At 38.0% G+C, this 14,719-nt stretch overlaps 1 protein-coding gene across 3 annotated transcripts in view; it reads left to right on the top strand.

The window, feature by feature from the left end:
• LOC102204861 (type-2 ice-structuring protein-like) overlaps positions 1-14,719 on the top strand; it is a 37,778-nt gene continuing 23,059 nt past the window's right edge. For all 3 annotated transcript variants that reach the window (XM_005754264.1, XM_005754265.1, XM_005754263.1), the window contains exons 1-2: positions 1-109; positions 216-347. In XM_005754264.1, the coding sequence (XP_005754321.1) occupies positions 339-347 (9 nt within the window). In that variant the 5' untranslated portion in view covers positions 1-109; positions 216-338. The remainder of the gene's footprint in view (positions 110-215; positions 348-14,719) is intronic.

Genomic DNA, 14,719 nt, shown 5'->3' with positions numbered 1-14,719 from the left:
GCTCAAATCTTAGACACAAAGAGACTGGCTACTTTAACTGTCTATAGGTCTGGGATCACATGTAAAACCTGCATGGAGAGCATTTTATAAAACCCCATTCACAAAAAAGGTTGGAGAGCTACAGTGGAGGATTTTAGGTGGTGCAGTGGCTGTAGATGCTTTTATTTCTGTTTTGATCCAAGTGTTGATGAGAACTGCATGTTCTGTCCTCACAGAGAGAAGCTCTGTTCCACTGTTTCCTGGACCGAAGCTCATTCTAGTCTGTGTGTGGATCATTGCAGAGGCTGCTCCATTTATTTGGACAGTGTTTTTATCGACAGACGGTCATTCTGGGTCTCATGTCACAGGTCAGTCTCAAACCAGAGTCAAATTTTAACTATTGAAATTCTGGGTTAAACTAAGGAACTGCTTATATCAGCAGAAAATAGAAAAAAAGAGCATTAATTGCATTATGATGTTAAAATAATGTTGATCAGGATAATCAGAACTGTCATAAACATCGATTGTCAATATCACTGTATGGTAAATAACCCGAAAATGTAAGAATATGTGGTATTAAAATCTTATCCTGTGTTTTGAAAAAAAACAAAAAAAAAAAAACAGGGAGAACTTATCTTAGGGTTAGTGCTCACACACACACACTTCAGTGGTGCCTGATATCTCTCTCTCTCTCAGTTGACATGGTGGATGAGTGATTTTGAGAGTGTGAACTGTCTGAAACGTTTCTCTCTCTCATTTTTTGATCAAATTTTGATTGTTTTTAGACAAACATAAATGTATAATAATGTTAAAGAGTAAAAAAAAATATCCAATGAACCAAAAACCAAGACAAGGAGAGCTACAACGATCAGAGAGAATGAGAGAAAAAAATTCAAAAGAAAAATCTGGCCCAGAAGAAGACACAAAAGAGGAGAGATGAATGGACAGAGAGCAAGACATAAGACAGTTAACCGCGTCCTTTGATCACGTATCCTATGGGGGTGCTTTGGGAGTATGGGATCTCTCACCTGGTGCTATGATTGACTCTCTCCTTGTACAACTATTGTGAGAGCTTGGTCTGAATTGTCAGCAATAAGTCAGACTAGATCCCTGTCGGTGTTGGATTCTGCCAGGGTTGCCATTTGTCTCCAACTCTCTTCCTAGTTTTTATGAACAGAATTTCTAGGTGCAGCCTAGTGGCCGGAGGCTTCCACTATGGTAGCCTCAGAATCTTATCTCTGCTTTTTGCAGATGATGTGGTTGTGTTTGGTTTGTCAGCTGTTGGCCTAAAGCTCAGAGTGAAGTGATTTGCAGCTAAGTATGAAGTATGAGAAATGAAAATCAGGACCTCCAAGTCTGAGGCCAGTGACCTCAACCAGAAAATCCCAGAGTGTTTGCTCTGGGTCACCGGTGTGTTGTTGCTCCAAGTGGAGATGTTTAAGTATCTTGAGGTTTTGTTAATGAGTAAAGGAAGAAGGAAATAGGGGACTGACGGATGGATTAGGGCCACCACTGCAGTGATGTGAACACATCACTGCTGTGCTCCCATCCATGTGCGCCAAGAGACTCTGAGCTGACATCGAGGGAGTATTGCTTGTCAGTAACAAGTAATCTCATATACCAGCTGAAGGACCTTTTTTGTCAAATCACATCTTTGTTTCTTTTGCTTCAACGCTACATGAGGAGTGACGTGAGGTGTCAACTCCTCTCAGAGTCTATTCATTAAAATATGAATTTGAAATGTTTTAAAAGATAAAAAAAAACTAAGCAAAGCAATGTTATTATGGCACCTTCTACTCCCCTGTGTGGCCTGTAAGGCTCAAGGGCATACACACTTTTCTTTATGTCTGACGTTAACTGGATAAAGGAACAGCAACTCTGCCATGGGGTATAATTGGTTGTTTTTGACTACTTTTAATTTTACCTCCACATTTCACCTTTAAAAACTATTTATCTTGCCTTGTTCGGTATCATTCTTTTCAGCACAACCTCACACGTTTTAATTTATGGTAATTTTTTTTTGACATATTATATTAACACATACATTGCATTTCATAACTTAAAATGCAAATATGAATTGTACATTTAAAAACCTATGCACACGCTTTGCAAACCACAAAGTTATTGCAGTCAAGGTTTTTTTTTTTTAATAAACATTTCAAACTATTTACAGAACAATCAGATGCCCTGCATCAAATAAGATGGCACACAAAATATTATAATATATATAATATAATATAATAATGTATCTATTCTTTTTTTTTTTTTTTTGGTTGTAAGCAGAAAGTGCTACCACTGTCCTTAGACAGTAAACATGACGATAGTATTCAGGAAAAAACACAGCGTATATTTTTTTTTATCATGACTCTGGTTTTACGTGGCCTATCAACACAATTCAAAAACTGATATATAGTTTGAAGTCCACACTTTTAACACAAAAATGGACACTCGGGCTCTTCTTGGGTTGACATATTGCTATGTCATCTTAAATTGGTCATGTGATTGGTTTAACACGACTACTTTTCTTTCTCAGCCAATCAGCAGCACTCGTGCGATTGTTTTGCCCCGCTAGCTCCTGCGTTTTCTTGTTAGTAAAGGTAAAGGCGTTGTAACGATAGAAATAAGAATTAGTTAGATTACTAGTTACTGAAAAAAGTAATGGCAATACTTATAATGAGGTTATTTCCATCACTGCTCTTTTCCTACAAGACACTGTTAATTGTTCTGTATTTGTCCTCATGAAACCTCTATTGAGGTTCAGTCAGTATGTGAAATTAAGTAGGAAAATTGGAAAAAAGTAGGAAATCCAATTAGGTATGAGACAGTTATTTTTGTTTAGATTTGGAAAGAAAGAAAGAAATGTGAAGAAGGCATGAAAAATAAAAGTGTTAGTTTTTTCAGTGTTACATTCTGGTTATGCAAATATGTAAATATAATAAGCCTTACCTAAACATTGGTCTGAGAGCAGTTCAGCACTTCCACACTTGATGCTTGAAGTTACGGGCTTATAGTTAATAGAAATAGGAGAAGATAGTCTAAAAAAGGTCTGCAATAAACTTTCCTTCTTTCTTTAATGAATTGTTATTCACGTTGGGTTTTCTGTTTACTACAGATACTGAACATCACCATGAAGAAGCTGACTGCATGTGCAATTTTCTGTGCTATAATAGCTCTGACCATGGCTGCTAGTGAGTATTGCAATATAATTTCCATCATGTAGATCAGTGTCATTAAACATACAAATGAATAGTACAATGTACACTTTGCTTATGAACATCATATACAGAAAACTGATGATCAAAGTGAATATTTTTTAATTTCTCTGGGTCTTCAATGTGCAGAACCCAGGGATAAGGCAGAGGAATTTTTGGCACCAGGTAAGGTAAGTGACGTTTTCTACATACACCAAAATCAAGGGCGTAGATTTGGCTTTGGCATTGGTGGGGACGGATGATTCAACCACCGAACTCTGCTCTGTTTCTTTTTTTCCCCCTTTTTGTCTTTGCTTCTTGATAAAAAAAAAAAAAGAGAAGAAATATACTTCCTACATATGCTATTCTGCATGCTTTTAAACTATTTAAAATTACAATTCATAGTTTTATATGTGAATTATATATTGTTAAATTACTTAAGTATTTTAGGCTTTAGTTATATTCCATATAAATCAGGTATCATACCAAAATAAAAATAGAGTCATGACAATAAAAGAATATGACCTTTATTCTTAACAACATTACTTCAGTTACACCAACATCTCTGACACATTAGCACTAAGGGAACACTTAATGACCTGGTGGTTTTTGTTCATAAAACTACTCATCTTAGATCACCACAAAGTAAAAGATCTCTCAGCAAAATTATGCAACATTTTAGGCACTATTGCCCCGATCAGATCAGTGAGCTGGGATTTTTTATTCTCAACATGAACTACTGTTACAGCAACAGACATGGACTACTGGTGTCCCACACAACAACTCAATGTCCACTATGTGAAGGAGCCACACACATGCCTTCTCCTCTCGTTAACTGAGATAAACTGCTGGCATATTTGTTTTACATCTATACTGTCCAGTCTCTCCTGGTGGACATACAGCAGCATTGTTTGATCTCATTTGAGTCATTGTTGACCTTAGCCATGTTTTGTCACGGTTCTGGGTCAGTTTGACCCAGTATTTTGAGTTATGCTTTTGGTGTGTTTTGCATTTTGGATTCTTTTCTTATTATGATGATAATGATGATTATGACTCTATGTTTCGGTTATTCTTGTTTAGGGATTAGTTCGTAGGTTTTTGTGTTCTCATGTTTATTGCAGGTTTAGTTCAGTGTCTACTCTGTCTCTCTGTGTCGTGTCTGCGTGTTTGTTTAGTGGTGTCTTGTTTCCTGTTTTACTCTGAAGGCTCATGTTCCCGTCTTATGTCAGTGTTTCTAGCTTTGTTCCTTCTGTCTTATCAGGTCTTATTCCTCCCAGCTGTGTTCCCCTTCTGTCTCTAATTTCTTGATGACTGCCTCAGTGTATTTAAGCCCAGTGTGTCTTTGTGTCAGTGTCAGATCGTCTGTTATCCTCACCTCGTATTTTCCTGTATTGTGACACTGTGTTCTTAGCCTGCTTAGTTACTCTATGTTTATAGTTTTTTTCCATAGTTCCTTCAAAGAGTGCCTTAGCCTTCTTAGTTTACACAGTGTTCTCTGTCTTCTTAGTTTTCCCAGTTTCAGTGTCCCCTAGTGTTTTTGTTATGCCTGCAGCCACAATAAAGGCTTGCCTTATTTTGGAAACCTAGTTCTGTCTCCACCGTGTCTGCTCTTGGGTCTACCTCATTCCTCATGCTGGCGCGCCCTGCCGTGACATGTTTTTAGTCTTCTGAGAGCACTGAAGCTTCTTTTAGCCTCAGTACCTGCGTTTTATCCTCAGATTACAATTATTATTATGTGCTTGATGTGCCTCACCTTTGGCCCTGGCTCTTCCCCTCTGACTGCACTAGGACATATTGCCACCTGATAAAATAACACATTGATTCGTGCCATATAAAAAGTGAGACATGTCAATTCAGATACTTAGTCAAATATACACTAATGAATCAATTTACATCAGCAGCCTAACAACTGTCATGATAATAAATACTAGTTAATCTATAGCACCAAATCATCAGTCAGTCACCTGTGACCTCGCCTCTTCACCTCTCTCACCTGATGAATAACAGTGAGCCATTCCACATACATGCAGTCACACATGTGCTTCAAATACAGTCATGAACCAACAAGTCATCATCCAATTTCACCTGTGATCTTGTGTCACCATTACTCTCTGAGCTTTGTGTTGGTTCTTCTGTCACCTGACAAATAGGACATACATGACAATAAGAATAAAATGTGGAGCTGCTTCAGTGTTTCTGTCAATGTGTGCAGACCTTGACTCATCAGTAATGTTTGTAGGCTGAGTGCATTTTTAAAACAATTTGTGCAAACTGCACTACAAGGTGGAATATTTGTAAAATCATGACTACCTCATGATATTTTGTCTCAAAATTAACTCTATGAATATGTCAGTGCCATTAGGATGAAATTATTGTGTCACCAACATTTTAACGTTAGACATATCATTTTAACAGCCTCTGTAAACTAATATCCTGGCTTACTCGAGGCTGCTGTTTTCTCTGACAGTTTCAATCAAAATTAGAAATGCTACTGTGGGAGACTGAGAGAACTAATAGTGCTGCCTGTTGTGCAGTTAGTTTCCAAAACACGTTATTCATGATTACATACAATTTCAGACTGATGTGGGCCAAAGCGTAGAATAGCCTGTAACGTTATTATGACGGACACATTTTATGAGTGAACTTGACTTTAAGTGACTTACAGGCTTCTTTGAAAAATAATTTCTTATATCCAGATTCTTCGTCTTTGCTGCCATCCTCCTCTCCTCCTCGCAGCGCAGGTTTGCCGCTGCTAAAACTAAACAGAGCTCACTGAAAAGCACAGCCAATCACATTGGCCATATTTGTCACATGACGTAGGACTCCAGTAGAGTAGAGTAATTTCACTCTTTCTGCACCGCTGGGTGAATGAGACGCTGACAGATCGTTTTTTCTTTCTATCAGGTTTTTTTGTTTTTTTACTCGAAGAAATCAAATTATTGGTGGGGACAATTCAATAATCGCCGGATATTGGTGGGGACATGTCCCTTCCGTCCATGCCAAATCTACGCCCTTGACCAAAATTAAGAGAAACACCACCTCAATGTTTGTACCGTAGTGTCTCTTCCACATCCTGTTTTTGTCCTTTTGCCTCTCCTCATCCCTAATCAGTTGTGGCAGATGTCTGCCTGTCCCTGAGCTTGTTTCTGCCGGAGCGTTCTTCTCATCAAAAGGGAGTTTTTCCTTCGCACTATCGCCAGGTGCTTGCTCAAATGGGGTCGTCTGGTTTTCTCTGTGTTATTGTAGGGTATTACAATATATAGCACCTTGATGGAGCTGTCCTAGTGTTATATAAATAAAACTGAATTGAACTGAGCTGAATTCAAATATAAATGGTGTATTCAAGGATCTGGATATTTTAAAGGTGATACTTGAATCACAAGTTGACCAGGCCTTGCCATCAGGGTCCTTCAGCTTTGTTTAACCTTCCTGCTTGTCTTCCTGTTGTAATTTACTTTCTTCCCTGATATTGTTTGTTTGTGAAATCACTTTGTATTTTTTCAAGATAACTGAGAAGTTAATATTGTTATAATTAGAATAATGTCATAATAATTACAGAGCTTACAGTTGCATGCATAGAACTAAAATCTATAACTCTGAGAAAGCCAGAATGCCCTGCATTTTGTATGCATACGTGCAGCTGTAAACTGCCAATCACTTAACTAATGTTTCATTGTGAAATTGTTACTTGTACAACTTTAGTTATTGTTTCAGTTCAGTTAATGGACAAAGACAAAGAGACTCAATAAAAGTTTCTACCCAGCATTCCTACCTCTAGTCCTACCTCTTACTCAATGTGCACCACCAATCACATTGCACCTTAAATTGAAGTCATCACTTGCTCCTTACATTCCACCCACTCATTTATATAGCATATATAACTTGTACATGTCTGTGTAGATACTTACATTATTACATACATTCGCTGTGTAGGCAGCTCTTAAACTTTAAGTCAATTTTCTTTATTGTCTCTCTTGGTTTTTTTTTCTTTTCTTTTTTCTTCTCTTATTCTAAAATCGTTTTTGTGTAGAAATTTGCATGCTGCTAACAGAGAGATGGCAAAATGTGTTTCATTGTTCTTGTAACAGTGACAATAAAGACACATTCTATTCTATTTATATGATGATTAAAAATAACATAAAATAAGATATTATCCAACGAAACATGTAGAGCTCTTCATTTACTCCCAGCCAAGAGTCGCGTCGTCAAGAGGTCCACTGATTGTCCCCGTGGTTGGATTTGGATTAGTGGTCGCTGCTTTCGCTACGTTCCAGCACTAATGAACTGGGCTAATGCTGAGGTAACTTTCCTTTATTTGTATTGTATTTAACACCTGGTTAAACCACATAATTTTAACTGTTACTTACTTGTTACTTTGAAAACCTCTGCTCTCTGTCTCTATTGAAGATAAACTGCTTGTACATGGGGGCAAACCTTGCATCAGTGCACAGCAGCTGGGAGTACCGTGAGATTCAGAGGCTGACTGCCCCTTACGGCTACACAGAAGCTTGGCTTGGAGGAACTGATGCACCCAATGTAATTTGTTTATCATTACATACTATTTCTAAGGTGTCTGTTGAATTCATTCAGGCTCTCTACTGCATAGTGAAAAGAAAATTTTAATTTACACTTTCAGGAACCCTGTCTAATGATATTAGATATCTCTTTTATGTTCATAACTATATTGCCAAAAGTATTCACTCACCCATCCAAATCATTGAATTCAGGTTTTATAATCACTTCAATGGGCACAGGTCTATAAAATGAAGCGCCTAGGCATGCAGACACAAACATTTGTGAAAGAACAGATCACTCTCGGGAACTCAGCGAATTCCAGCATTAAGCCGTGATAAAATGCCACATGTGCAACAAGTTCAGTCATGAAATTTCCCAGCTACTAAATGTTTCAGTCAACTGTTAGTAGTATTGTAACAAAATGGAAGCGATTTAGAACCAGAACAAATTGGCCATGTAAAATCACAGAGTGGATTCAGTGGATGCTGAATAGTGTGCAAGTGACTGATTTTCTGCAGATCCACTGGCTACAAACCTTCAACCTTCATGTGACCTTACGATAGCTCAAGAACAATGTGTAGAAAAATGTATGGAATGTTTTTGCATGGCTAAGCATTTCAAGCCTTACACCAGCGCTAGATGCAGTTGGAGCAAACCACCACTAAACACTAGAGCAGGGGTCTCAAACTGCAGTCTTTGAGGGCTGCTGTCCTGAAACCTTTCCATGTTTCCCTGGTGCAAAAGACCTGAATAAAATTAGTAGGTCATTAGCAAGAGTATAGAATTTGACTGCATGCTGAAGTGGCAACCCCTGACCCTACTCAAGTAAATTTAAGTATTTTGAAAAAATACACTTGTAAAAGTCCTTGTATCGCACCATGTTCATTCACTCATGAGCTTCTTTAACATGAATCAAATGGCTGAATTGCCACTTCAGCCTGCAGTCAAGTTCTGCAGAGTCTTGCTAATGACCTACTAATTGTATTCAGGTGTTTTGCAACAGGGACACATAGAAAAGATGCAAGAAAGCAGCCCTCAAGGAATGGAGTTGGAGACCCCTACCCTAGAGCAATGGAGATGTGTTTTCTGGAATGATGAATCACGCTTCTCCATCTGTTAGTCTGATGGTTGAGTCTGCATTTGGTGGTTGCCAGAAGAAATACAACAGAGAGCATGATGTAAGTAATACAGATACTGCTCTGCAGTATTTTGAATCATATATGTCTACCAGACTCCAATTTGTTCATGTAAATGGAGAGTCCTCTTCACATACTGAGGTTAAATATGGAGTTCCACAGCATTATATGCTAGAACCAATTCTCTTTACTTACTTTACTTCCCTTTAGCAGTATCATTACACATTACACCAGGGGTCCTCAATCTCAGTCCACGAGGGCCGGTGTCCCTGCAGGTTTTAGATGTGTCCTTGATCCATCACAGCTGATTTAAATGGATAAATTACCTTCTCAACATGTCTTGAGGTTCTCCAGAGGCCTGGTAATGAGCTAATCATGTGATTCAGGTGTGTTGACCCAGGGTGAGATCTAAAACCTGCAGGGACACCGGCCCTCATGGACTGAGATTGGGGACCCCTGCATTAGACAGTCTACATTTTCACTGCTATGCAGACGACACCCAAGTTTAATTTTCCATGAAGCCAGATAACACAATAATTAGGCAAACTGCAGGAATGTCTCAAAAACATAAATACCTGGAGGACCTCAAATTTCCTGCTGCTAAATTGAGATAAAACTGAGGTTATTGTACTCGGCCCGAAAACTCTTAAAAACTGTAGTGTCTAACCAGATGCTTTATCTTGGCATGGCATGATCTTTGTCTCCAGTAAAACTCGGTGGAAACTTGGAGTGGTTTTTGACCATGATGTCTCAATGCACATGAAGCATATTTATATATGACAGCTTTCTTCCATTTACAAAATATCTCTAAAATTAGAAGCAAACAGAGTGATGCTCAAAAAGGAATTCAAGCATTCATTACCCCCAAAAGTTGATTATGTTCATCTGGATGTAGCGTTTTCAGTGGCAGAAACATTTCGTCACTCATCCAAGTGACTTCTTCAGTGATTCAAAGCACAATATTTAAAATGAGCTCTTAATGTGTGTGTCTGTATTGGGTTCATCAATGCATGACAATTCTGGACATGCAAACTATATCCATTCGGACATTCAACCATGACCTAACTTGGGCCTCAATACTAAGTGAAATCTGCCAGTTAGTTACATGGAAAGTTACGTACTTGTACTGAAGTCAGCTGATCTGAGAAGACTACGCTTCAAATTTTGACCTGTCTACATAATGCAATTAATTTCTGTCTTCTAGGAGGGTGTTTGGTTGTGGACTGATGGGAGTCGTTTCAACTACAGACGCTGGTGCAGCTGGGAGCCAAATAATATGTTCTTTCAGCATTGTCTTCAGATGAATTATAGAGGTGATTCAAAGCACAATATTTAAAATGAGTTATTAAATAGTGAATGAGTGATCAAAGGTACAATCCATAACGCATGTTAACTCACGTGCAGATCTTGTCTGTATTGGATTAATCTGGACATGCATACTGCGTCCATTTGGACGTCAAACATAATCTAACTTGGACGTCAATACAATGTTCACCATTTGAACTTTGGACTAGATCATTTATTTTATTTTTAGATCTATGACAGATGGAGTAAATTTATATGATTAATAAATGGAATATTTTTTTATTCACTAATATCAGCATTTCTTTTTTATTTTTTTATTTTTTTTAACAAATGTCACCATTCAACATTTCTGTTATCAGCACAACACATGTGCATATGGTTTATTTATTAACAAACACTATTTATCATGTGTTTGCCTATTTATTCAGTAAATATGTATGTGGTGGGGTTATTTTACATTTTCCTGTTTAATAATTGATTGATTTATTTCAGTTAATCAAGTTATTTGTTTGTAACCAGGTTAAAGCTGTCATTTATGTGCTGAAATAGTAAACACATTAAAATCCATGTTAAAATTTCAAATATTTAAAATAACAATGCTAACTATTAAGTAAAAAAAAATGGAATTCCTTTTAAAAGGGAAAGGAATGTTTTCCTTTAAAAAAAACTTTAAATGAATATATCCATTATGTATGATTTATTTTTACAAGTATCCTGTTTAACTGGGAAGAGCTTTATTAAATGAAGTGAATGGTTGTGATCGAAGGCAGGACTGAGAGAAGTTGCAACAGAAAGTATGAGATGTTTGTGCAAGTATATATGTATGAACTGGACTATCTGCTCAACAGTCTTTGTTGATACTCACTAGCGTCACTTTGCAGAGTGGGTAGGGTTTAGGTTTTCATATTTGTAACATTTACTTATTTCTACTTTTGAATCTTGCAGGTTCCAAGTGCTGGGATGATCTGTGGTGTAACTATCATCGGCCATCTGTCTGCACTATGGAAGTCTGATGAGTCTTTGACTGAGACTTTAGCATTAAATTCCTGCACGTATGTGTGCTAGAGTTTGTGTTTTGTTGTCTCTTACATTATTTTATTTTGAAGCATAATATGTCCTTCTTTGTAGCACCCAAGTAAAACAACAAAATGACCAGTCAACACAAGCTGGGCTATCTTAAAGATCTTAAATTTCTCTTGTTTGCTCACATCTCATTCTTGCAACATTAAAGTTTTAAGCAAGCATGTCTCTGTCTCATGTATTAGTTTAATTATCTGGTCCAATAAACCAGTCTATTTAATACATTCATGAGACATTCAGTAAACTTAAATAAAAGTGCTAAGATCGTTTATACAAATCTGTGTTTCCCTCTTTATGTTTGTGTCAATGGAAAATTATACTTAGTAGTCAGTATAATATTTTAATTATATAGGTTTGCATATGGTAGAATACTGCATGTAATCATTTGTGTTTAGAAGTATATAGTTGATGGCATATTGAAAGAATGTCTCATCCTAGGAGGTCTGTAACAACTTTGTGTGCATTTCAGAGTGTTCTGGCATTCACACCCACATCCTGGGAGCATGGGAAAGGTCGTACCTTGTCTTATTGTTTTATGATAGGATAAACGTAGCTATGTCTGTTTTAGTCTAAGTGCCTTTTGTTTAGATGAACTGCTGGACTTCCAGGCCAGCAGGTTTAGGGAAGTCTTTATAGGGTCACACTCTGACCCCACACACGCACATATACAAATCCACATTCCAATGTAATGAATAAACACCCCACCGATGTATATAATAAAGAACAGGGCAATGGGAGAGCGGACTCTTGGAGCCCTCACTTCCGTGCGGGCGTTCTGAGAGCTCCCCTTGCTGCAAGTAAAACTGTGTGTTTCTCCTCTCTGATTCGAAGCTGAAGAAATGTTTAAGAATATATCTCTTAACAGTTTGTATGTAATGCCAGGGTAAGTGGGCATGTGATGAAAATTTGATCTACTTTTTTTTAACCCCTTTCTAACTCTCTACCAACATTATTCCTAAACACAACACTCCTGTCTCCTTGTATACAGTTAAAGATGAAACAACAAAAAATTGTCAACACATAATCCAATATGTAGAAACTTATCTGTAGCTTACCGTGCCTGGGCCCATCTCTGAAAGCACAGAAATTACAAATTCAAGCCTAATCTCCTTCATAGAGAGGATAACAAAACATGACAGTAATCTAACTATTTTAAGCAAACTTTGGAGTGTACATAACAGTATTTAGCAAGGAAAAGAGAAAGACGAGATGTGTGGTTCGAACCAAGAGTGGTTGATACCAGAACAATGGAAGAAAGGGGACTGACACCACCACCTGGGGGATTTCAATCCAGGAAATATGACAATACCACAATCTGGACACTAAATATCACCATTGTTTACATCACTAACACTGGTTACATACCAGTCAGAGTATGCTCTAAATTATCTTATCGGATATAAGATAATTTGTAAAGATAATTTTGCATAACCTGTACTATTATATTTCGGGTCAAAGGTGAGCTGGAACAGGGTATACTCTGGACAGGTCGCCAGTCTATCGCAGGACTAACACATAGAGACAGAGAACCATTCACACTCACATTCACACCTTTGGGCTTTTAAATTCACCTAACCCCTCTATCTCCTATCACTACATCTCCTTTAAACCCTGGGAAATAGACAAATGTAATGGATTGTCTTAAAGAGATTAATGATTGGATGACAAACAATTTCTTGCAGATGAATGCAGACAAGACTGAGTGTTTGATTCTTTCCCCAGAGAGCATCAAGCCCCAAATTAGTCAACGTCTGGGTCCTTTCTCATCCTCAATAAAAGCTACCGCTCGGAATCTTGGGATGATTTTTGATCAATCTCTGTCTTTTGACGCTCATACCAATTTTGTCATCCGCTCCTGCTTTTTTTCATCTAAGAAACACTGCCAAACTCAGGACTATTGTATCCAAAGACGATTTGGAAATGCTTATCCATGCCTTCATCTCCTCTCGTTTAGATTACTGTAACGCACTCTTTTCTTGTCTGTCTAAGGCAGGGGTGCCCAATCCCGGTCCTCGAGAGCTACCGTCCTGCAGCTTTTAGATGCATCCTTGTTCCCACACACCTGAATCAAATGAATGGCTTGTTATCAAGCCTTTGCCAAACATGATGGCATGCTGAAGAGATCAAACCATTTGATTCAGCTGTGTTGGAGTAGGGATGCATCTAAAAGCTGCAGGATAGTAGCTCTCGAGGACCGGGATTGGGCACCCCTGGTCTAAGGCTTCCCTAAATCATCTCCAAGTGGTCCAAAATGCCGCAGAAAGGCTTTTATCCCACAGTCATAAATTCTCCCATATCACCCCTGTGTTAAAATCCTTGCACTGGTTGGGTATAGATATCGGTTTAAAATCCTCACTTTTACGTTCATGTCCCTACAAGGTGAGGCCCCCACTTATATCACTGAGCTTCTCCAACCCTACTCTCCAAACCGGATCCTTAGATCCACTGATAGTGGTCTTCTAATCATTCCACAGACCCTTTTGAAAACGAAGGGAGATCGTGCTTTTCAAATCCTGGCTCCAGTATTATGGAACAGTTTACCTCGCCCGCTATGCACCATCAACTCTGTGGCTTCTTTTAAAAACAGCTCAAAACACATCTGTTTAGACAGGAATTTAGGTAATATTCATGTGCAGTATGCTGTTTTATTGGATATGCTATTATACCCTCTTTATACTGTTTTATTGTTTCATTTAATATGCTTTTATATTTCCATGTGAAGCACTTTGAAATAACTTTCTGTTTTTAAAAGTGCTATATAAATAAATTTTACTTACTTACTTACTTACTTACTTACTATCTCCACATTGACCCCTGCTGGCCAATTTGGCTATCACCAAATATCGATGATGCCGTTCATTGAGACAATGATGCAGACGTGCCCCACACAAATTGTTTCCAAATGTTGGCACATCATATCAAGGGTAGGAACACCAGTCCAATAAACCTATTTCACGGAGGAATAATAACTCATGGATGTCATTGTTGCCGGAACATAAAAAGGCACCACTTGATTTTTTTTTTTACACATGTGTACATGGTCAGATTGTAAGAGCACACCCCCAGCAACTTGAAAAAACTTAACAAAAACAAAAGTGACTTTTTTATGCCAGCCTATCAACAATTGTGATCAACACATTCCCACACAAACAGGGAAAGAAAAATACTGACACTGTTAAAGACATCAATCTGTGACTGTGATGATCAGTGTGCTCCAGCAAAATTTTCCATCTGTTAAAGTTTGTGTTGCTCACAATGAATCACTCTAAAAAGTAAACCATACAGAGAAAAGACTGCTGTGATCACTGAAATATCCACACACGCCTCTAGGTGTTTTGGGCTCAGTCGGCTTCGTTGTTTTGGTCATGGCCCTCAAACTTTGGATGTGTTTCGTTGACTTTTAAGTCTCCAAAAGTTGATTCTGTTCATCTGGACGTAGCGTTTTGTGGGAGAAACGTTTCGTCACTCATCCAAGTGACTTCTTTAGTCTCAGCTGACTGCAGGTTTCCCCAA

The sequence above is a fragment of the Pundamilia nyererei genome, unplaced genomic scaffold (genome assembly GCF_000239375.1).
Source record: "Pundamilia nyererei isolate P.nyererei 1_Seehausen unplaced genomic scaffold, PunNye1.0 scaffold00529, whole genome shotgun sequence".
NCBI classification, from domain to species: domain Eukaryota; kingdom Metazoa; phylum Chordata; class Actinopteri; order Cichliformes; family Cichlidae; genus Pundamilia; species Pundamilia nyererei.
Note: the sequence above shows the minus strand (reverse complement) of the source record. Positions and strands in the feature narration are given on the sequence as shown.